Here is a 23,426-nt window from a genome sequence, read left to right as displayed (position 1 = left end):
CGTACTAAGACGTACGCCTGTCGGATCTAGCCGAGATGCCGTCGTATCTTGTTTTGAAGATACAAAACAAAGATAGGACGCGCAAAATTTGAAATTACGCGGCGTATCAAGAGATACGCCGGCGTAATGCTTTTGTGGATCTGCCCCTTATTGTTTATTGCTGTTTGTACAAAGTGCCGCAGCACAGTGTAGTAGTTTGTCTCTCTGTACTTCCTGAAAATGAAGGACAGAGGGAGACAAATTTGTATTACACAGCGGTGTTTAGAGAACACAACTTTGTCAAATAGTTATCTAGGACCTGACAGGTTGTTGGTTGCAATGCTCATGTGTTTGTAAAATTCCAGGTGCACTGCACTGCACGTTCTCAATAAAACATTGGATAAAAGAAAGTGAGGTATCTAGGTACAGAATAAAGGTATTGGCATACAATAATATAATTATACACTATTGAACTGATAATATAGTTAATGAATAAATCTCACCTACCCATGCCAAATAGAAGTGGGGAGTGAGATAAGGGACTTTAAATGTGCCTTAATTGGATACCAAAAGAAAAACAATTATAAAACATATACGCCTTATTTTCAAATGTTCTAAAAAATATTAACATAGAGTCTGATATATACAGAACTCAAAGGGCTAGATTCAGAGAGAGTTACGCCGGCGTTTCAGTAGATACGCCGTCGTAACTCTGAATCTACGCCGTCATAAATGTAAGCGTATTCTGGAAACCAGATACGCTTAAATTAGGCTAAGATACGAGCGGCGTAAGTCTCTTACGCCGTCGTATCTTAGTTGCATATTTACGCTGGCCGCTAGGTGGCGCTTCCGTCGTTTTCGGCGTAGAATATGCAAATGACCTATATACGCCGATTCACAAATGTACGTACGTACGTACAGCGCTATTTTTTTACGTCGTTTACGTTAGGCTTTTTCGGCGTAAGGTTACTCCTGCTATTAGGAGGCGTACGCAATGTTAAGTATGGCCGTCGTTCCCGCGTCGAAATTTGAACATTTTACGTCGTTTGCGCAACTCGTCCATGAATGGGGCTGGACGTTATTTACGTTCACGTCGAAACCAATGATGTCCTTGCGGCGTACTTTGGAGCAATGCACACTGGGAAATTCCACAGACGGCGCATGCGCCGTTCGGGAAAAATGTCAATCACGTCGGGTCACCAATAATTAACATAAAACACACCCCCTCATCCTCATTTGAATTAGGCGCGCTTACGCCGGCCCCATTTACGCTACGCCGCCGTAACTTAGGAGGCAAGTGCTTTGTGAATACAGCACTTGCCTCTCTGACTTACGGCGGCGTAGCGTAAATACGATACGCTGCGCCGCCGTAACAATGCGCAGAGCTACCTGAATCTAGCCCAATCAGTTCAAAAAGCACATTGCAGTGTGTAGCACATGATCAGCTACTGTTCACAAAAAATGAGCTTGGGGACACTAGTTCTAGTGATCCTGGGACAACCAGGAATTCCGTCACTTTGGAGGCACAATGCTACACGGATGGCATAAAATGCAGGGGTTATAACCCTCCCAAACTCCCTTAAAATGAAAACAAAAATTGCTGTTCGTTTTACTTTAACTGCTTCCCGACTCCCGCACGCCGATATACGCCGACAGAATGGCACGAGCAGGCAAATGGGTGTACCTGTACGTCCCTTCGAATTTGCCGCCTAGCGCGCGTGCCCGCTGCGTGCCTCGGGAATGTACTTGCGGATCCCGTGAACTCAATGTTCGCTGGCGGCCCGCGATTACATTGCGGAGAGGCAGAATGGGGAGATACCTATGTGAACAAGGCATTTCCCTGCTCTGCCTAATGACAGGACAGAGATCTACTGCTCCCTGTGATCGGGAGCAGTGATTACTGTCGTGTCACTGGTAGCCCACCCCCCACAGTTAGAATCACTCCCTAGGACACACTTGACCCCTTCCCTGTCAGTGTCATTTACACATTAATCAGTGGCTATTTATAGCACTGATTGCTGTATAAATGACAATGGTCCCAAAAATGTGTCAAAAGTGTCCAATGTGTCCGCCATAATGTCGCAGTCCCGATAAAAATCGCAGATCGCCGCCATTACTAGTAAAAAAATATATTAATAAAAATGGCATAAATCTATCCCCTATTTTGTAGACGCTATAACTTTTGCACAAACCAATCAATATACGCTTATTGCGATTTTTTTTTTAACCAGAAATATGTAGAAGAATACGTACCGGCCTAAACTGAGGAAAACATTTTTGGGGGGATATTTATTATAGCAAAAAGTAAAACGTTTATTTTTTTTCAAAATGTCGCTACTTTTTTGTTTATAGCGCAAAAAGTAAAAAACGCAGGGGTGATCAAATACCACCAAAAGAAAGATCTATTTGTGGGAAAAAAAGGACGTCAATTTTGTTTGGGTACAGTGTCGCATGACCGTGCAATTGTCGGTTAAAATGATGCAGTGCCGAATCTCAAAAAATGGCTTGGTCATTGGACAGTCAATTCTTATGCGGGCTAAAGTGGATAAAGTGGATGTGAACCCAAATTATGAAATTTGAGCTGGGCACATATATCTGCAGTGTTTTCTTATCTCTCTTCAAATCACTAAGTCCTGTGGCTTTCTCTTGCTCTGTTATTCGATTATCAGCATGATAACTTCTGACAAGTTCTCTGACACGTGATAAAACCAGTCTGAATTTTTTGTCAGAGTGGTTGCTATAAATAGATTAACAGGAAGCTTCTCTACTCACAGGACAGCTCTGAAAGTCTCTGCCAATCTGGAGGGGGCGTGTGCCTTTCCTCCAATCAGCTGTCTCTCAGTGTAATCCAACATAACACTGCTACTGCTCAAAGAGTAAGTAAAAATTTGAACACAATGTTCACTTTCTAAAGGTTAAGATAGCAGATATACATGTAAAACTTATGTAGGGAGATTTGTTTCATCTCTGTGTATCATCTGAGGCTGTTCACTTCACTGGATGTATGTGAGGGCTTACATCCACTTTAAGGCTTTCTTGTGGTTGAAGGTTGCAAAACCCCAGTAAGAGTAAGTGAGTATTTTGATCCTGGGGTTGATTTAATAAAAGCAAATGGGCTGCTCATTTTAAAAGGGAAGTTGAACTTTGGAAGATGATTTTTCCAAGAGCTTATCAAATGAGTTCAAACTCTGCTGACATCCATCATCCAAACATGTACAAGCAAAAATTAATTTATTTTTTATTTTGTTTGCACGCAATTGGTTAGTCTTTCCCAAGTGTAACTTCACCACATTTAATAAGCTCTAGGGAAACTTCCCTTGCAAAGTGAACAGCCTATGTGCTTTTAGTGAATTAACCCCATAATCTCAGGGGCAGAAACCTCACTAATGGGGTTCCTGAGAGAAGAGAAATTGTCCAGTGGTTTAACTCTCCAAGAAAAACTGAAAAAATGTTTTGGACAATTAGGGGCAGATTCACGTACATCAGCGCATATTTGCGTCGGGCGTAGCGTATCTAAGATACACTACGCCGCCGTAACTTACTCTTTTTTTTTGGAATCCTCAAAGTATTTGCGCCGTAAGTTATGGCGGCGTAGTGTATCTTTGGCGGCGTAAGGGCGCGGAATTCGAATGGATGTAATGGGGGCGTGTTTTATGTAAATACGTCGTGACCCAACGTAAACAAAAAAATTTTTTAACGGCGCATGCGCTGTCCGTGGGGGTATCCCAGTGTGCATGCTCGAAATTAAACCGGAACAAGCCAATGTCTAAGACGGTGACGTCATTCTACGCAAATGCCTATTCGCGAACGACTTACGCAAACGATGTAAAAAATTCAAAAGGCGACGCGGGAACGACGGCCATACTTAACATTGAGTATGCCTCATAATAGCAGGGGTAACTATACGCCCGAAAAAGCCGAACGCAAACGACGTAAAAAAATGCGCCGGCAGTACGTACGTTGTGGATCGCCGTAACTAGCTAATTTGCATACTCGACGCGGAATTTGACGGAGACGCCACCTAGCAGCCGCCGAAAAAATGCACCTAAGATCCGACGGCGTAGTACGCCAGTCGGATCGATCCCAGATGCAGTTGTATCTTGTTTTGTGGATACAAAACAAAGATACGACGCAGGAACTTTAAAATTACGCGGCATATTAATAGATACGCCGGCGTAATTCTTTTGTGGATCAGTTTTTTGACGATTTTACCCTTGGATATATCTTATGTTGTTTTTCAATTTGTCCAATATCCTACTATATTGTTATATTCTAATTTCCAGAGTGTATCACAGCCTCTGATCTAGTGGATAACGTGCATTGCTGACCTCTGTGAAGTAGTGTTGTAGGCAGGCCGCTGTCCATGGTGCTGAATGTGTATCTACTGTAGAATCTATTCATTTCTCACTGTACACAATGAGCATCAATGAATACATTTTATAACAGGCAGCCCAAACTAGAATGACAGCATTTTAACTGTGCTTTAACCATATCAATTTACAGAGGTGTCCTTTAATTGGAAATTGGTAACCGTCCCAGACACGGCACAGCAGCACTTACAGGACATGGAAGCCCTATGGAATTTCTTGCTGTATAGAGATGGCAGTGTCAGGCAGGACATAATGACCCAGACTGTCCATGTTTGAGGGAAACTTTTCTCCACTCCTAGATTATAGTGTATAAGTACAATGAGAAGTATACATATAATGAAGTAAGGAGTTTATGCAGTTTGCACAGGACCACGCCGGTTGCTGTGAAATTCTTTAACCACTGCAATACAGGGCGCTTTCACCCCTTCCTGCCCAGGCCAATTTTCAGCTTTCAGGGCTGTCACATTTTGAATGACAATTGTGCGGTCATGTACCCAAACAACATTTTTATAATTTTTTTTGCCACAAATAGAGATTTTTTTGGTGGTATTTTATCACCACTGTTTTTTTTCTTTTTGCTAAACAAATAAAAAAACAATTGATACTGTTTAAAAAAAAGTTTTTCTTCGTTTTTTTGTTATAAAATGTTGTTAATAAGCAAGTTTTCTCCTTCACTGATGAGCACTGATGAGGCGAAACTGATCAGGTGGCAAAAATTATGAGGCACTAGTATGCTGCACTGATGGGAACTGACATGCTGCACTGATGGGCACTGATAGGCGGCACTGATGGGCGTTCAAAGGTCGCACTCATAGGTGGCACTGGGCACTTATAGGTGGCACTGATGGGCATTGATAGGCAGCACTGATAGGTGGCACTGATGGGCACTGATAGGAAGCACTGATGAGGAGGCACTGACAGTCATTACTGATGGGCACTGATTGTCATACCTAATGGCACTGGTTGGCATCATTGATGGGCACTGATTGGCATCCCTGGTGGGCACGGGTTGGCATCGTTGATGGGTCTGCACTGATAATCTATGCACTGATTATCAGTGCAGACCCCCTCTGTGAGAAGAACCGCTGATCTGCTCTCCTCTATTCATGCCTTGTCAACTCGATAAACGGCACTTCCTGGTTTTAATGTGACCAGCTGTGATTGGACACAGCTGATCACATGGTAAAGAGCTTATGTCATAGGCTCTTTGCCAAGATCGGAGATGCAGTATGTCAGAGCGACACACCGCACAACTGATCACCATGCTGCGAGCCCTCGTGAGCCTGCACCAGCAACTTATCCTATTGGACTTCATATGATGCCCAGTTAGGATAACACAACCGCCCTGTGGTCATCATTTTGCATACTGCAGGCGGGAAGTGGATAAAGCTAAAGATTATTTTTAGACCTACAGCTTTAGTGACCTAACTTACATGTAATGAAGGACGTCCCACATCAGAGAGTTCTGCAAAGCCCTTCACTGCAGGGATGGCCTATTCTTTACTTGTCTCTAAATTTCTGGCGCATAGGGGCGGGACATCAATTATGTCAACTCGAACAGACGGCATTTCCTGGTTTATTACTCTTTCATGCTTATACATGATAGCTCAACATGAGTGCAATTTTAGAACGTTTTTTTTTTTTTAATTAATAAAGTGGTGTAACACTGGGAGGTCTTTTCCTTTAATTTTAATACTGTCACAAGTGCTAAGGGTGCATACATGGAACTAGAGGGGGATGAGGACCAATGGAATAATACCAGATATACCAAGGAAGATGTTACCCCAGGTTATGAGAAAGTTGCAGACATCTTTCCAGAGTGGGTCCCATTGATTTATCCACAAGCTTTTTATGACTTTCTTTTGTCAACAAAGGGTCAATATCTCTGTGCGGAAAAATACCCTTTGGTGTTGGCACAGTGGATTGGAACACATTATTGTTATATTGATGAGGGACTTTGGTGATAAGTTTGCACGGACTCATTTAACACTTTGATAAGACTTTATTTGGACTTGTTTTTTTTTTATATAGTATTCATCAGTTTTGTTTGAATTATTGGAAGCGTTTTTTTTATTTTTTTTATTTAATTTGTATCCCTGTAGAAGAAGTTTCCGACGGGGACCCTTCCTTTCCTCCCCAATTGTCCATTGAGAAAAAAGCTTTCTTTGTTTACACAGCCTGTAAGGAGTCTCAGAATTCTCCCCCATTCACAGATCATGTTATAGGCAGGGAAAACAATGAAAGAACATTTCTCAATGAAGGAAGAGGCAGGACGGGCGCGGGACCCCATCTGGAATTTGAAACCTGCATACCAGAAGTTAATTTCAAAGCAATGACCCCAAGGAAACAAACTATATATACAATTCAAGTCTCCGAACATAGTACCAGTGAAACAAGAGAAAAAATAACATTAACTGATAACAGATAATAGATTACAGAAATAGCAGTCTCTGGGCTTGTCTATTCCACAGCAAGAGCTGACTCACAGACGTTTTGCCTCACAAGTCGCAGAGTTTTGTGGGTCATAGTGGAATTTCTCCCATCAAACAGCTCCATTTTCAGTCTTTGTCTTATAGTGTTATATGCAACAACCCAGCAGTAAAATGTCACTTCTAAAATCCAGCAGCGGCTCTATTCCAAACACTTAGGCCCGGATTCTCAGTGGAGATACGACGGCATATCTCCAGATACGCCGTCATATCTCTGCGTTGTGCCGTCGTATCTATGCGCCTGATTCTTAGAATCAGTTACGCATAGATATCTGTTAGATCCGACAGGTGTAAGTCTCTTACGGCGTCGGATCGTAACTGCATTTTTACACTGGCCGCTAGGGGCGTGTACGCTGATTTACGCGTCGCAATTTGTAAATGAGCTAGATATGCGAATTCCCGAACATACGCCCGGCCGACGCAGTAAAGTTACGCCGTTTACATTAGGCTTTTCCCGGCGTATAGTTACCCCTGCTATATGGTGGCATAAGTGCGGCGTAACAATGTTAAGTATGGCCGTCGTTCCCGCGTCTAAATTTTCAAAATTTACGTTGTTTGTGTAAGTCGTCCGTGAATGGGGCTGGACGTCATTTACGTTCACGTCGAAACCAATGACGTCCTTGCGGCGTACTTTGGAGCAATGCACACTGGGAAATTCCACGGACGGCGCATGCGCCGTTCGGGAAAAACGTCAATCACGTCAGGTCACAGAAGATTTACATAAAACACGCCCCCCTGATCCAAATTTGAATTAGGCGGGCTTACACTGGCCGATTTATGCTACGCCGCCGCAACTTACGGAGCAAGTGCTTTGAGAATACAGCACTTGCCCGTCTAAGTTGCGGAAGCGTAACGTAAATCCGATACGTTACGCCCGTACAAAGTTACACGATCGTACGAGAATCTGGCCCTTAATATAACACTACAACACTGAGCTAGCTGCTAATTTCTTTTCTCTGTAGTAGGCAAGATTGTTGCTCTATGAATTCTATTTTATCTAACATAATAACTTGATATGAAGATTAGATATTCACCTACCATTATAGTGTGTAGTGTGAATGACATACATACAGTGGGTATAGAAAATAATCACCCCTTTGTTGCTTTGTGGCCTAAAATGAAGACAGACAACATTTTTGTTTTTTATTCAGCTGTATTTTTGAGTGCAGCTTATAACATTCAAGTGAAAGATATAACACCAACATTTGATAAAAAAATTAAATAAAAACTCAAAAACAGAATCACTGAGTTGGAAAAAGGATCAACCACCTTTTTCTTTAAATACAGCCTTTAGTCTGTTGGGATATGTCTCTACTAACTTACACATTTAGACTGCAATATCTGCCCACTTTTCTTTGCAGAACTACTAGAGTTCAGTTAAATTTGATTGTGACCATTTGTGGACCACAGTTTTCAAGTCATTCCACAGATTTTCAATGGGGCTGAAGTCGGGGCTCTGACTAGGCAATGTATGGACATTCACCATTTTTTCCTTCAACCACTGTGTGGTCATTTTTGCTGTGTGCTTTGGGTCATTGTGATGTTGGAAGGTTCCCATTGACAACTTTCTGGCAGAGGGCAGATGGTATTTTGCCCCATTCATTTTTCTTCTATCTAGACATCCTCTTTAAACCACTGTAGAGAAGATAACCTGCAGATAAACAGGTAGAACTCTTAAAGGAAGATTGTTTTGGTCTCTGTGTATCATTTGAGGCCAGTCTCTTCACCGGATATATGGAAGGGTTTACAACACTTGACCTCCGGAAGGTTTTACCCCCTTCATGACCAGAGCATTTTATAAACTATGGTATATACTGAAATTTACACAACCACAGATGATATACTAGTAATGGTGGTGATCAGAGACTTAGGCCCCGTACACACCAGAGGATATCCGCTGGAAACGGTCTGCCGGACTGTTTCCAGCGGATACATCCTCTGGCGGATTTGGATCTGATGGCTGTACACACCATCAGATCGAAATCCGCGCGGAATACATTCGCGGTGACATGTCGCGCGTCGCCGCGACGTGCGCGACGCTGGAAGGTAACTACTTCCACGCATGCGTCGAATCATTACGACGCATTTGAGGGATGGGAGCGGACGGATTGATCCGGTGAGTCTGTACAGACGACCGGATCAATCCGCTGGACTGGATTCCAGCGGATAGATTTCTTAGCATGCTAAGAAATTTCTATCCGCTTGAAATCGATCGGCTGGACGAATCTCCACGGAAAAATATCCGCTAGGCCGTACAGACGACCAGATTTGTCCGCTGGAACTGATCCGCGGATCAATCCCAGCGGATAGATCCGGTCGTCTGTACGAGGCCTTATAGTTGAACTGTGATAGAGTAGCAGGCAATCTGGTGCAAACAGACATTACCTGGCATTGCTAGTTACACTAATACAGTGATCAGTGATAATACTGTACACTGACACTGTACTAATGGGAAGGGGTTAAAATTTAGGGTCAATCAAGGGGTTTAATTGTGTGTCTAACAATGTGTAATGTGTGTTGCTTTTACTTTCTGATCTGGCTGCTTTTTCTCCCTGCTTTGCAAGGAGAAGAAACGGCCAGATCGCTGTTCCTAAGCACACAGAGTTCTGTGTTTTTGAAACTTGGCACCCCAGTATTATCTACAGTCCTAAATCTAAATTTTGAGGGCCTCAGCAGTGGAAGCACATGTATTATAATGGATCGGCAGAAGGCAGGTGAGCCTGGATGGAGCCCATTCATATATTTAACCACTTCAGCCCCAGAAGGATTTAACCCCTTAATGGCCAGGCCATTCTTTGCAATACGGCACTGCATCGCTTTAACTGACAATTGCGTGGCCGTGCGACGTTGTACCCAAACAAAATCAATGTCCTTAATTTCCCACAAATGGAGCTTTCTTTTGGAGGTATTTAATCACCTCTGCAGTTTTAATGTTTTGCGCTATAAACAAAAAGAGACCGAAACTATTGAATAAATATATTTTTTTTACTTGGTGCTATAATACATATCCCCAAAAAAATAAAACATTTTTTTTTTCATTCAGTTAGGCCAATGTGTATTCTACATATTTTTGGTAAAGCAAATTGCAATAAGCGTATATTGATTGGTTTGCGCAAAAGTTATAGCATCTAAAAATAGTAATGATGGTGATCTGCGATTTTTAGCGGGACTGCAACATTTCGGTGGACAAATCTGACCCCAAGTGACACTTTTTGGGAACCAGTTACAGGCTGGGCTCACTGGGACAACACAGAGATCACTGTTCCTGATCACTAGGAACAGCAGATCTCCATGTTGTCCCCTGTCAGAACGGAGATCTGCCTTGTTTACATAGGAAGATTCCTGTTCTGCCTCTCTGTGCAACTATCATGGGTGGCCAGCGGACATCGAGTCCCCCAGGCCCACGCATGTGCTCCCGTGGCGCCACGCACGTGCCTACAGTATCTATTGCATGAAACGATGTACAGGTACGTCATTTTGAGCAATAGAGACTCCCTGCCACAGTATATGTGTGGTTAAAGGCACAGGGGTGCAGTGCATCCCCTCACCAGTATTCCAACAGTACAAACAAATGACCACTGCCCTATACCTATCTGTAACTGGCCTTTGCAGCAAGGGGCACATGGATGGGCGACGCACATCTAACAATGTGTAATGTGTGTTGCTTTTACTTTCTGATGTGGCTGTTTTTCTCCCTGCTTTGCAAGGAGGAGAAACCGCCAGATCGCTGTTCCTAAGCACACAGAGTTCTGTATTTTTGAAACTCTGTCTGGGATTGGACACAACCAATCCTTGGCTGTGGAACTTGTGCTGTGTCCAATCACAGCACGGGTCAGCAGTGACCATGTGTATGCAAGCTCCAAACCCATAAGAGAAGTGGCGACGTACATGTATGTTGTCAGGCCTGCCTGTGCCGCTCGCTTGCAGTAAAACTGCTGTGGGTGGACGGAAAGTAGTTGAAGTGGAGGTTCACCCTAAAAACAAGTATATACCATTCAATCCAGCATACTGCCGACATGTACAGTATGCTGTTTTTTTTTTTCTTTTCGGTTTACATACCGTAGTATAGGTATTTTCCCCCCTGGCATCCGGGTAGTGAATCCCGCAGGAGTGGGCGTTCCTATTCAGAGACTAAGTGGTTGACGTATGACAAAAGCTTCACCCCCGGCGCATAATGTGCCTCACCAGTTTCCGAAAGAAGCCGAACTGCGCGTCGGCGCTATACGGCACCTGCGCACCGATGTTCGGCTTTTTTCGGAAACTGGTGACGCGCCTTTTGCGCCGGAGGTGAAGCTTTTGTCATACTTAAATCACTTAGTCTCTGAATAGGAACACCCACTCCTGCGGGATTCACTACCCGGAAGCCGGGGGGAAAATACCTATACTACGGTAAGTAAACCGAAAAAAAAATAAAAAAAACAGCATACTTTACATGTTGGCAGTATGCTGGATTGAATGATATATACTTGTTTTTAGGGTGAACCTCCGCTTTAAAGGGGTTGTAAAGTTTTTTTTTCTTTGTTTTCTGAATTTCTCACTTCCTGTTCCTCCTCAGTAAACTGTTCTGGCTGACTAACCCCCAGCCAGATGATGGGGGCAAGCTTACTGAGGAGGAACAGGAAGTGAGAAATTCAGACAAAGAAAAAAAACATTTAGAAGGGAAATGGAAGGAAAAGGTAAGTGAACCAACAATGCACTAGCTTAAAGTGGAGGTTCACCCAAAAAGTTAATTTTTAACATTAGATTGAGGCTCGTTTTGTCAAGGGGAATCGGGTGTTTTTTTTTTAAATCAAAGCAGTACTTACCGTTTTAGAGATAGATCTTCTCCGCCGCTTCCGGGTATGGGCTGCGGGACTGGGCGTTCCTATTTGATTGACAGGCTTCCGACAGGCTTCCGACGGTCGCATACATCGCGTCACGATTTTCCGAAAGTAGCCGAACGTCGGTGCGCAGGTGCCGTATAGAGCTGCACCGACGTTCGGCTTCTTTCGGCTACTCGTGACGCGATGTATGCGACCGTCGGAAGCCTGTCAATCAAATAGGAACGCCCAGTCCCGAAGACCATACCCTGGAAGCGGCGGAGAAGATCTATCTCTAAAACGGTAAGTACTGCTTCGATTTAAAAAAAAACACCTGATTCCCCTTGACAAAATGAGCATCAATCTAATGTTAATTTTTTTTTGTCGGGTGAACTCCCGCTTTAAAGGAACCTATTTAGAAAATAAAAAACAAACCTTTACAATTCTTTAAGTAATAAGTCTTGGATTGCATTGGTATGGAATACAAGGTGAATCTTCTTTTCCAAGTCTTTCTCATAAAGTTCCGTGTTTCTGAAAAATAAGTATTTTTCCTGTTCCTTTGAGATCGAAAACTGATATCCAATTAAAAAGAACAAGGACAAATGGCTATAATCCTTCTAACAATGCAATCTCAAAAGAAAACACAGAGAGGCTTTCAAAGTTACAAGACAACTTTACAAAAAGACTATCAGAAAAAACAATATGCAAGAAATACCAAATCTGCCATAGGCACAAGATGGTATTGCTGCCAGCACAGCCACTGAGGGGCAATAGACATCAGCGCTCTGCTGATCTATATTTACAAATGTAACAAGTAGGTAATAGTATGCGCTGTAGCTGATAGAAAACATGGAGGGAGACGCAATGGACAGGGGAGAGGATGCAGGGAAGCAGAAGCAATCAGCATCATGTAATCATGTATGCATGCATGCAAATGTCTAAAGCAACACCTATGGGACATCTCCTTGAAATGGAATCTGTAAACTTGGTAATTATACATAATAGCACAACACATTGGATAATAAATATTAGAACAGAAAGCTTCCAATGTGCCTTTGTCTTTTTTTTTTCTAAATATCTGTATTCATGAAGACTGAGCATCAATGTGATACTGACTTGTTTTTAAAGGTCTACCTCTTATGACGTTAGTCTCACAATGCTTCCTCTATGAGGGAATAAGAAGGGATTAACTCCTTCACAGCCACAGAGCTTGCTAACACGTCTTGATCCCCTAACTGATGTCATTTCCAGAAGAATTAGAAGTATCCGTAGGTTAAGCCATGCTGAAACGCCTTTGATTTCTGCTTGTAGGCACTTAAGCTTACTCCTGGTGAGACCACGGTGCTAGATCGGTATAATGTACTAATGTGTCGTTTTTATAAGAGAGCAGTGCTGCAAATCATGAGTCTATTCACACTGCACCTTGCTCTTTAGATCCCGGTATAAAATGATTCCTGCCTTCCTTTAAAAAAAAAAAAATCCTGCTCCATGGTAAGGCTTTAATATAAGTTGTCTGATTGTGTATTAAGTGAAGGAGAAAACCTGGTAGAGATTGTCTCTTTAAATCAGATCTGCAGTGTTGATGGACCCCTCTAGCAGGCATGGTAGGAACCATTCTCACCTCTGCAGCAGGGAGCTTGACCATACAGCCTAACACATGCAGTGGAAATGCTTTCCCTTTTAATATGCACTCTACCAGTCTTATTTCCATGGTTACAGCTCCCGCTTGTATGGTTGCTTCCATTCTGCGGGAAAAAAAAGAGGAAGAGAGCGTATATCCTTAGTGCTGTAGTTTAAAACCTAATGAAAGCAGCCCTGTTGTGACTTGCATTTTCAATTTTTTTTTCTTTTTTTTTTTTTCTCTCTCCCTGTTCTCCCTGTCTCTGATGCACAGAACACTGTAGCCATCGCCTCTATTCATTTACCACAGTCTGTATTTGCACAGTCTCCATCCTTACAATCTGTTGATAACTCCACTTGCAAGCTCCAGTTTATCGTCTTTCGGAATGGGAAACTCTTTCAGATCACTGGGAATACATCATATCTTGCAGATCAGGGCAAACGTCGGGAGGTTGCTACACCAGCTGTGCTTTCTAAAATAGGTAAGTTGCTCATTTTTTTTATCATTCCAATTTCATTTTCTCCGTCACGTAAAGCACCCATTACGGTATCGGACGACGGTCAGCAGCCTTGCTGAAATGGGGTCTTGAAGTGGTATTAATATTATAATGGAGCAGGACAGACATTTTAACATTTGCATAGCCTGAGCAAGTAATCTTAATCTAAAAAATTAATTAAAACAACTTAACACTGTGTAATCATAGATCACCAGTAAAAAGAGGATAGACAGAAAAGCCATATGCAGTCATTAAAGTGCTTTAATTAGGAAAGTAACTCCAGTTATTGCAGTTAAAGATGAATGGTAGTATCTTGCTTCTTGCATATTAATGGCCATTCATGCAGTTGTACGAGGCACACCAGGATCAGTGGCTGCCTCCTGCTGTATTACTGGAACCAGAGACACTTGTTATATATCTTTGCTATCTATTTGATGTTATTATAGACAGTACAAAGCTTTTAAAGACTTTTACAGTGCCAATAAATAAATAAGCATGGCCAGATGTAGATGGCCAATACGCAGAAACACATCAGGATTAAAGAACCGGTGCTGTCAATTAACATGAAACTTTTTAGAATGGAATGTTGAATCTTTAGACCAAAGTATTTTCAAGCATCGATCTGCTACTTATTTTAAAATCGCCACAGCCAACACTATAGAATTTTTTTGAGACTATTCTGATCATAACTATTGAATTCTGCACACATATATATGTATATATTTTTTTTTATTGCAGATGGGTTCAATTTTGGAAACCTCACTGACCCATTGACCATAGCCCTGAGACATATTACAAGGGGTGTAGACCCTATTGCTGCCGTTTGGGATTTTGACCTTCTTGACGGACATGGGGGCTGGTGCGGAGAAGGCTGCCACTTAATTACCTCTGCGGGCAACATCACCACCCTTCAGTGTACTCACTTCGGGAACTTTGCAGTGCTAATGGTGAGTATGTTAACTGAGACAGGCGCAACATAAACCGGCCAAATAATCCGATAATTGTGCAGTGAACTATGCTCTAACAGGCAAGTAACTACGCTTTCGATTTGCATTTGATTTCCTGGGAAAAGTTAATAGGTGCTGAATGTTTGAGCCCTAGAGCGGACTTCTTTTTTTTATTGTTTAACCCCCTGTATGCTGGCAGGAGCAAACGCACAGCACTGTGCTACGTACAGCCAGCCGAGAATGAGTTTATGGTCGGCTTCCTATGATCTATGAACAGGAACGTAGATTGATTAGCATCAGACAGTTCCATATTTTGCAAGAGTGCACCCTCGCCTGACTGTATCATTTGATCCTGAGATGGTTGTCTGCTTTGTTCCAGGCTTGCACTGTGTTGATCATACTAATTAGTTGCAGGGATACCGCAACATTAGATCATTTAATAAATGGTGGAAGCTTGCAACGGAAAGCCCCTTTAAAGGCTGAAAGCTGTTGCAGAAGGGACCTGCATTGACTTCTTAGCACCTTATGCACAGATTGTGGGTAGAAAACAACATTTTGATTTACACAGAAACCTAAATGAGCTCTGTCGGTGTTGCTGTTGCTCGACAGATGGATATTATTGCAGTCAATGCCTTTCCCTTGACACAAAGTTACCTGAACCGGGTATCGTGTTGTAATACGAGTAAATAATGAGCACATTCATATTCTGGGGGCGCTGATTTGTAACATGTTCTTTAATGGGGCTAATTGCAAATTTGGATGCATTTCAATGGTGCTTTGGTTTCTTGAAGTCGTCGTACACACGGCGTAGCAGATGTGTCAGACGGCTATTATGCTGATGCTGTTTGCATTAAGTTATGTTGCCTTTTAAGCATTTGGAAAGGACAGTCACAGACGACAGAACGATTGCGAGGACGACGTGTGCAGAGAATTCCAAGCTGCTGCAGTCAGATAGAGCACAGACGTCAGCCAATCATGAGAGGGGGCTGTGACCAATGCCTGGGACTATATCCATGTGATTATTGCTGTCTACTTTATGAGAAACCAAAGTGATTCTGGGTTTACTGGATGGCCATGAATTAAAAAATAAAATCTGGCTGATATGCAGTTTTTTTCCTGAGTAAAATTTAATAAATCCATTTCTCATTGCTTCATTCTGGTTTATATAATAAGACTGTGCAAGAAGCAGAGATGCTGTATAAAAATCGCTTTTAGCGTATAGAACAGTGAAAGTTTAATTGCGATTGGTTGCTCTGTGCCAAAGCACTTTGCCTTAGTGGATGTGTATTTTGTCATTCTACAAAAGATTTTTTTTTTTTATTTTGATTATATCAGTGCTACTACAAAAAGCCCACGTGTCACATTTTGCCAGTCTCTCTTATTACACGGCATTACAGGCATACCCCACTTTTAAGTACACAATGGGGTTTATTTACTAAAGCTGGAAAGTGCAAAATCAGGCTCACTTCTGCAATGAAAAAAATGAGCTTAGCTTTTTCAGTTAAGCTTTGATAATAAAACCTGGAAGCTCATTGGTCTGCTTGTCTTCAGCAAACTGTTTGTGGGCTTTCTTGTGCATCATATTTAGAGGAGTCTTCCTTCTGGAACGACAGCCATGCAGACCAAGTGTGCAGCGTATGGTTTGAGCACTGACAGGCTGACCCCCCACCCCTTCAACCTCTGCAGCAATGCTGGCAACACTCATATGTCTATTTCCCAGTGACAACCTCTGGATATGATGCTGAGCATGTGCAGTCAACTTCTTTGGTCGAGGCCTGTTCTGGGTGGATATTGTCCTGTTAAACTGCTGTATAGTCTTGGCCACCGTGCTGCAGCTCAGTTTCGGGGTCTTGGCAATCTTCTTATAGCCTAGACCAGTGATGGCGAACCTTGGCACCCCAGATGTTTTGGAACTACATTTCCCATGATGCTCATGCACTCCACAGAGTAGCTGAGCATCGTGGGAAATGTAGTTCCAAAACTTCTGGGGTGCCAAGGTTCTCCATCACTGGCCTAGACCATCTTGTTGAACTTCCAGTTACCAGCATGAGAGAGTGAGAGCGATAACATCAAATTTAACACACCTGCTCCTCATTCACACCTGAGACCTTGTAACACTAATGAGTCACATGACAACGGGGAGGGAAAATGGCTAATTGGGCCCAATTTGGACATTTTCACTTAGAGATGTACTCACTTTTGTTTGCCAGCGGTTTAGACATTAATGGCTGTGTGTTGAGTTGTTTTGAGGGGACAGCAAATTTACACTGTTATACAAGCTGTACACACTTTTCATTGTAGCAAAGCATAATGTCTTCAGTGTTGTCACATGAAAAGATCTAATAAAATATTTACAAAAATATCTCACTTTTGTAAGATACTGTATGTGAGGAACTTTTGGGTGACTTTGCTCAGGAACTGAGCGTAGATTCTGCAAATAAATTGATGCCGGGACTATTAAGTATGAAATGTCTTATTTTGGAGGAGCTTTACAGGCCGGATGGCTTTAAGCATTTAAAGGAAGTTTCTACCATAAAATGCATATAATATAGTTTGAGGTTTTGCTGAGACTAAAGGTCAGAGGTAATTTGCTGACATTCAAATGATAAGGAAAACATCACAAATTGTTCTGCTCTAGCCAATGACTAGAGCAGTTGCATGTTGTAAGACCGCTCTTAGTTCCAGAGGGTCAGTTGACCCAACTATGACTGCTGTTTCCTTGTATTTACCAACTGTAGGATCACCTTACGTTATGTGCAGAATAGAGCAGAAATACGCTTTGCATCCCTTCTTCTTTTTGGTCATCCAATTGGCCTGCCAGGAGTAAAGGATTACTTTTGACAAAGCTTTGAGAATGAGCTTAGCCATGTAATGCATTATTCAATTAAAAATGAAATCTTTTTTGGTTTGGTTACCCAGGAACTGAATTAAGGGGTGGAGACCCACGGTGTGCTTCACACCTATTACACATATAAACTCTCTAAAGACCGGTACACATCAGGAAATGAATCAATTCACCACACCAGTGGAGGCTTTAGGCCCAACTGCTTTCTGGACCCCCCACCATTTTTGTATTACATTTTTATATACATACATTTGTTTTACTTTTTTGGTCTGGTCATGTAGCATCATGGGTCCTCTTCTCTTCAAAATTCTCCAGAGGTGGGCAGGTTCTAAATGCTGCAGAGACCAGCTCCATTCCTTTAGCATTCCCAGTGAATCCAGAGAGCTCAATCATACAACCCGAAAAAAGAATAGTGCTTATGGTGCCCTGGGAACTAGGTTGCATAATGCTCAGTGGCATTCTAATCACACAAGGGCCGGTGTTGGCTCACAGAGCAATAAGTCTGTGTGGGGCAGTGCTGGAGAAGAGGTGAATAATGCACTGTTTTTTTTTTTATGTATGCTAGGTAGTGAATAAAAGAAAAATATCTAAAGATGAAGTTGAACTTTAATCTTGGTTGGGTGTGCCAATCATCTCATTTCCATTGTTTATTTATATTGTTGAGTTACAATTTGTGTGTATGAAACAACCATGAAATACAGTCAAGCAGGATTAAACATCCAGTCAGTAACAGCAGAGTCTTGACTCATTATTAAAAGAACAAAGCTACCGGAGGAAGATGGCTTTCACTGAGGGTTAATAATATGCTGATTGCATTCTATGTGAAGGAAGTAGTCGAAAATACAGTAAAAATATGAAGAATGAAGGAAGAATAAACAAATCAAATAAGAAAAAATGTAGGTTAATAATAGTCATAATTATTAACACAGATTTCTGGGGTTTACTCAGGTTGAAACTACTGGGCTGTAAATTACTCAATTTTTGTTAAAGTAGGTGAGCACATTGACCTAAGTTTTTTTTTTTTATTAATACAGGAAAAAATTGTTTTGAAAAAAAAATTGTTTTGAAAAAAAAAATAGCCATGATTCATTCAGGGCCGGACTGGGGATAAGAACCAGCCCTGGAAATAATTTCATACCAGCCCCATAGCATTATTATACCAGCCCAACATCATAACATCATGCGCTTTGCCGGTGCCCATTCATTTTAATGGGCAGGAGCGGTGGGGAAGTGTGACGAGCGGCTGTGGAGGGGGGGACAGGAGGTCAGAGGCTGCGGATGGTACAGGGGAGGTCAGAGGCTGCTGATGGTTTAGGGGTGGTCAGAGGCTGCGGATGGTACAGGGGAGGTCAGAGGCTGCGGAGGGGGGACAGGAGGTCAGAAGCTGCGGAGGGGGGACAGGAAGTCAGAGGTTGTAGAGGGGGGACAGGAGGTCAGAGGCTGTGGAGGGGGGGCAGGAGGCCAGGGGCTGTGGAGGGGGGGACAGGAGGTCAGAGGCTGAGGTTGCATAATGCTCAGTGGCATTCTAATCACACAAGGGCCGGTGTTGGCTCACAGAGCAATAAGTCTGTGTGGGGCAGTGCTGGAGAAGAGGTGAATAATGCACTGTTTTTTTTTTTTATGTATGCTAGGTAGTGAATAAAAGAAAAATATCTAAAGATGAAGTTGAACTTTAATCTTGGTTGGGTGTGCCAATCATCTCATTTCCATTGTTTATTTATATTGTTGAGTTACAATTTGTGTGTATGAAACAACCATGAAATACAGTCAAGCAGGATTAAACATCCAGTCAGTAACAGCAGAGTCTTGACTCATTATTAAAAGAACAAAGCTACCGGAGGAAGATGGCTTTCACTGAGGGTTAATAATATGCTGATTGCATTCTATGTGAAGGAAGTAGTCGAAAATACAGTAAAAATATGAAGAATGAAGGAAGAATAAACAAATCAAATAAGAAAAAATGTAGGTTAATAATAGTCATAATTATTAACACAGATTTCTGGGGTTTACTCAGGTTGAAACTACTGGGCTGTAAATTACTCAATTTTTGTTAAAGTAGGTGAGCACATTGACCTAAGTTTTTTTTTTTTATTAATACAGGAAAAAATTGTTTTGAAAAAAAAATTGTTTTGAAAAAAAAAATAGCCATGATTCATTCAGGGCCGGACTGGGGATAAGAACCAGCCCTGGAAATAATTTCATACCAGCCCCATAGCATTATTATACCAGCCCAACATCATAACATCATGCGCTTTGCCGGTGCCCATTCATTTTAATGGGCAGGAGCGGTGGGGAAGTGTGACGAGCGGCTCTTTCAGGGCGCTTTGCAGGAGCTATCTTTAGCGTTATAGCGCCTGCAAAGTGCCTCAGTGTGAAAGGTGTCAAACTCTGATATAAAGAGGGGCACTGGTGACCAGAGACCCCACTTATGGCAGAGTCCACTGCATTCCCCTTTACATCAGAGTGACCCCTTGCACTGTAAGGTTGAATCCTGCAGAATATGATGTAAAGGGGAACTCTGGGAATGTGGGGGGGGGGACTTTGGTGACCAGAGACCACCTTCCGTAGAAAGTGAACACTAAGGTAAGGGGGTTTACTCATATAAGGGGGAAACCTTTAGATCAGTGCCCCCTTACAATATTGTATTGACCACCCCCCCAACCTCAGACTGGCCTGGTGGTGCTGTCACTGACCTCTCAGGTGCACCGTGCGGGGCTCAGTCAGTTGGCTCCAGCTTGGTGGCTCTGGTTTTATCCCATAGTTTCCTCTCCACAGTCCATACATGTCTGACTTCTCCCATCACCCTCATCCTGGTGGCACTCACAATCTCGACTCCTCTCCAGACCTGATATAAGACAAGAGATGGTCAGAGGCTGCAGATGGTACAGGGGAGGTCAGAGGCTGCGGAGGGGGGGGGACAGGAGGTCAGCGGCTGTGGAGGGGGGGACAGGAGGTCAGAGGCTGCGGATGGTACAGGGGAGGTCAGAGGCTGCTGATGGTTTAGGGGTGGTCAGAGGCTGCGGATGGTACAGGGGAGGTCAGAGGCTGCGGAGGGGGGACAGGAGGTCAGAAGCTGCGGAGGGGGGACAGGAAGTCAGAGGTTGTAGAGGGGGGACAGGAGGTCAGAGGCTGTGGAGGGGGGGCAGGAGGCCAGGGGCTGTGGAGGGGGGGACAGGAGGTCAGAGGCTGAGGTTGCAGGGGGGGGGGACAGGAGGTCAGAGGCTGCGGAGGTCAGAGGCTGCGGATGGTACAGGGGAGGTCAGAGGCTGCGGATGGTACAGGGGATGTCAGAGGATGCGGATGGTAAAGGGGAAGCTCAGCTTGTCTGCCTCCTCCCCTCTGCGCTGCCACATTTGGCACCTTTTGGGGAGAAAAGGGGAGCGGATACCTGACTTTAACAGATACCCGCTTGGAAGTTCCTCCCCTCCCCCCTCCCCAGTAGTCTTTTGGGACACTGCACAGGTCCCAGAAGACTGCAGCCCATTCACAAAGTGCAGCTTGCTTCATGCATGCGCAGTGGGAAGCCGGCTGTGAAGCCACAAGGCTTCACTGCCAGTTTCCCTTAGTCAGGGTGTCAGCGCCAGCATCCGCTAGCCGACTGAAGAATTTGCTGGGGTAAAGGACACCTCTGGAGGCCTGGAAAGGTAAGTGCCCCAATATTAAAATTCAGCAGCTACAGTATTTGTAACTGCTGACTTTACATTTTTTGAAGGGGAGCCCGGAGCTCCTCTTTCAGTTCAAAAATAAAAATAACTGTTCTACCCCCAACACAGTGGGTTTGATTTACCAAAACTGGAGAGTGAAAAATCTGGTGCAACAATGCATGGTAGCCAAACAGCTTCTAACTTAAGTTTTTTCAATTGAGCTTTGACAAAAAAATGGAAGCTGATTGGTTTCTCTGCAGAGCTGCACCAGATTTTTCTCTCTCCAGTTTTAGTAAATCAATCCCTGTGTTCACTGAGGTGTCCGTTTATGAAGCAGTGAAATCTATTCACTGCTTCTTTCTCCGGCATTCACGGTGAAGATTTTTCTCCTCTGTGTGCCAGTTTATGAAGCGGAGAAGATCGCTTCACCCTTGGAGGAGTGAAGTGATCTTCCAACGCTTCAAACAGTGGAGAACGGACCAGAAATTCACAGAAATACGGAGATGTCAGTTTATTGAGCAGTGATAAATTATCACCGCTCAGTTCACTGAAAGACACGTGGTTAATGTAATTAAAATAACGAGTCCCCCTGCATAATATATATATGTATACACACACACACACATTGTATATACATGTATATACACACACATTATATATATGTACATGTATACATTATATATATTTATGTGTATATATATGTATATACATAAAAATTACAGGGGGACATAGTTACAGTGTCGGGGGGTCTGAACGAGGTAGAAGGAAGTTAAAAATCTTCCTCCTTTCTCCTCAGAACCCCTGGGATTTCCTCTTCACTCCCCGCTTCACCAGCTCTGAGCTGGTGAATTGGGGAGTGTGAATTCTGACTCAGATCACCAGTGAAGAGCTCAGATCACAGCTTCATAAACTGACCGTTTCTGTGTCAGTCTATGAGACTTCACTGTGTGAAGAGATAATCTGCGGGAGAACAAATTCAAACACTTCTCCCCCCGATTATCACTGTTTCATAAACTGTTTATGGGCTGTGATCACTGGTGATCCCTGGGATCACCGCTCTTCACTGCTTCATAAACGGACACCTGAGTCTGAAGTTACAGATCTACAAGGCTGAGTTTTGGCCTGTAGATCTTTAAATACCTGGACTCATTGAAGACAGTTGCGGTTGCTAACCTCTCCTACCATCTCCTGCTAAAAAATCTATTTTGAATGCACTCTACCATGGAGAAACTAAGAAATATGCCCATCTATGTGGGGTTGGGCTTCATACTTATACAGTATCCAATTCATGGGACTAAAAAGACTAAAGAAATAGGGCCAGATTCTCGTACAGTGGCGTATCTATAGGCGGGTGTCACGTATCAGATTTAGGTTACGCCTCCGCAACTTAGACGGGCAAGTGCAGTACTCTCAAAGCACTTGCTCCGTAAGTTGCGTCGGCTTAGCGTAAAACGGCCGGCGTAAGCCCGTCTAATTCAAATGTGGAACAGGGGGGCGTGTTTTATGTAAAATAACCATGACCCGACGTGATTGACGTTTTTCACGAACGGCGCATGTGCCGTCCGTGGACATATCCCAGTGTGCATTGCTCCAAGGACGTATTGGTTTTGACGTGAACAAAAATTACATCCAGCCCCATTCACGGACGACTTACGCAAACGACGTAAAATATTCAAAATTCAACGCGGGAACGACGTTCATATTTAACATTGGTACGCCACATGTACGCCACCATATAGCAGGGGTAACTTTACGCCGGGAAAAGCCTAACGTAAACGGCGTATCTGTACTGCGTCGGCCAGGCGTACGTTCGTGAATTCGCGTATCTAGCTGATTTACATATTTCTAGGCGTAAATCAGCGTACACGCCCTTAGCGGCCAGTGTAAATATGCAGTTATGATCCGACGGCGTAAGAGACTTACACCGGTCGGATCTAATAGAAGTCTATGCGTAACTGATTCTAAGAATCAGGCGCATAGATACGATGGCACAACTCAGAGATACAACGGCGTATCTGGAGATACGCCGTCGTATCTCCTTTGTGAATCTGGGCCACTGTTTATACAACAAGCTTCCTTGCTACATTGTTAATTTTACCAATGAATGAATTAATCAATTATAATCTTGGAGATTCATTTCCTCAGTATCAAAATATGAATGAGCTTTATTTCTCATATGGTAATCCTAGCTGGAGATTTTTACTGAAGATTGCCTGGTATAGTATGGGAAACGCCA

At 43.1% G+C, this 23,426-nt stretch overlaps 1 protein-coding gene across 3 annotated transcripts in view; it reads left to right on the top strand.

The window, feature by feature from the left end:
* Positions 1 to 23,426, top strand: part of ADGRA1 (adhesion G protein-coupled receptor A1) — an 893,528-nt gene that overhangs the window by 551,895 nt on the left and 318,207 nt on the right. For all 3 annotated transcript variants that reach the window (XM_040361825.1, XM_040361824.1, XM_040361826.1), the window contains 2 exons: positions 13,532 to 13,739; positions 14,493 to 14,701. In XM_040361825.1, the coding sequence (XP_040217759.1) occupies positions 13,532 to 13,739; positions 14,493 to 14,701 (417 nt within the window). The remainder of the gene's footprint in view (positions 1 to 13,531; positions 13,740 to 14,492; positions 14,702 to 23,426) is intronic.

The sequence above is a fragment of the Rana temporaria genome, chromosome 8 (genome assembly GCF_905171775.1).
Source record: "Rana temporaria chromosome 8, aRanTem1.1, whole genome shotgun sequence".
NCBI classification, from domain to species: Eukaryota; Metazoa; Chordata; class Amphibia; order Anura; family Ranidae; genus Rana; species Rana temporaria.
The sequence above is the reverse complement of the archived record's forward strand: the minus strand, read 5'-3'. Positions and strand labels throughout refer to the sequence as shown.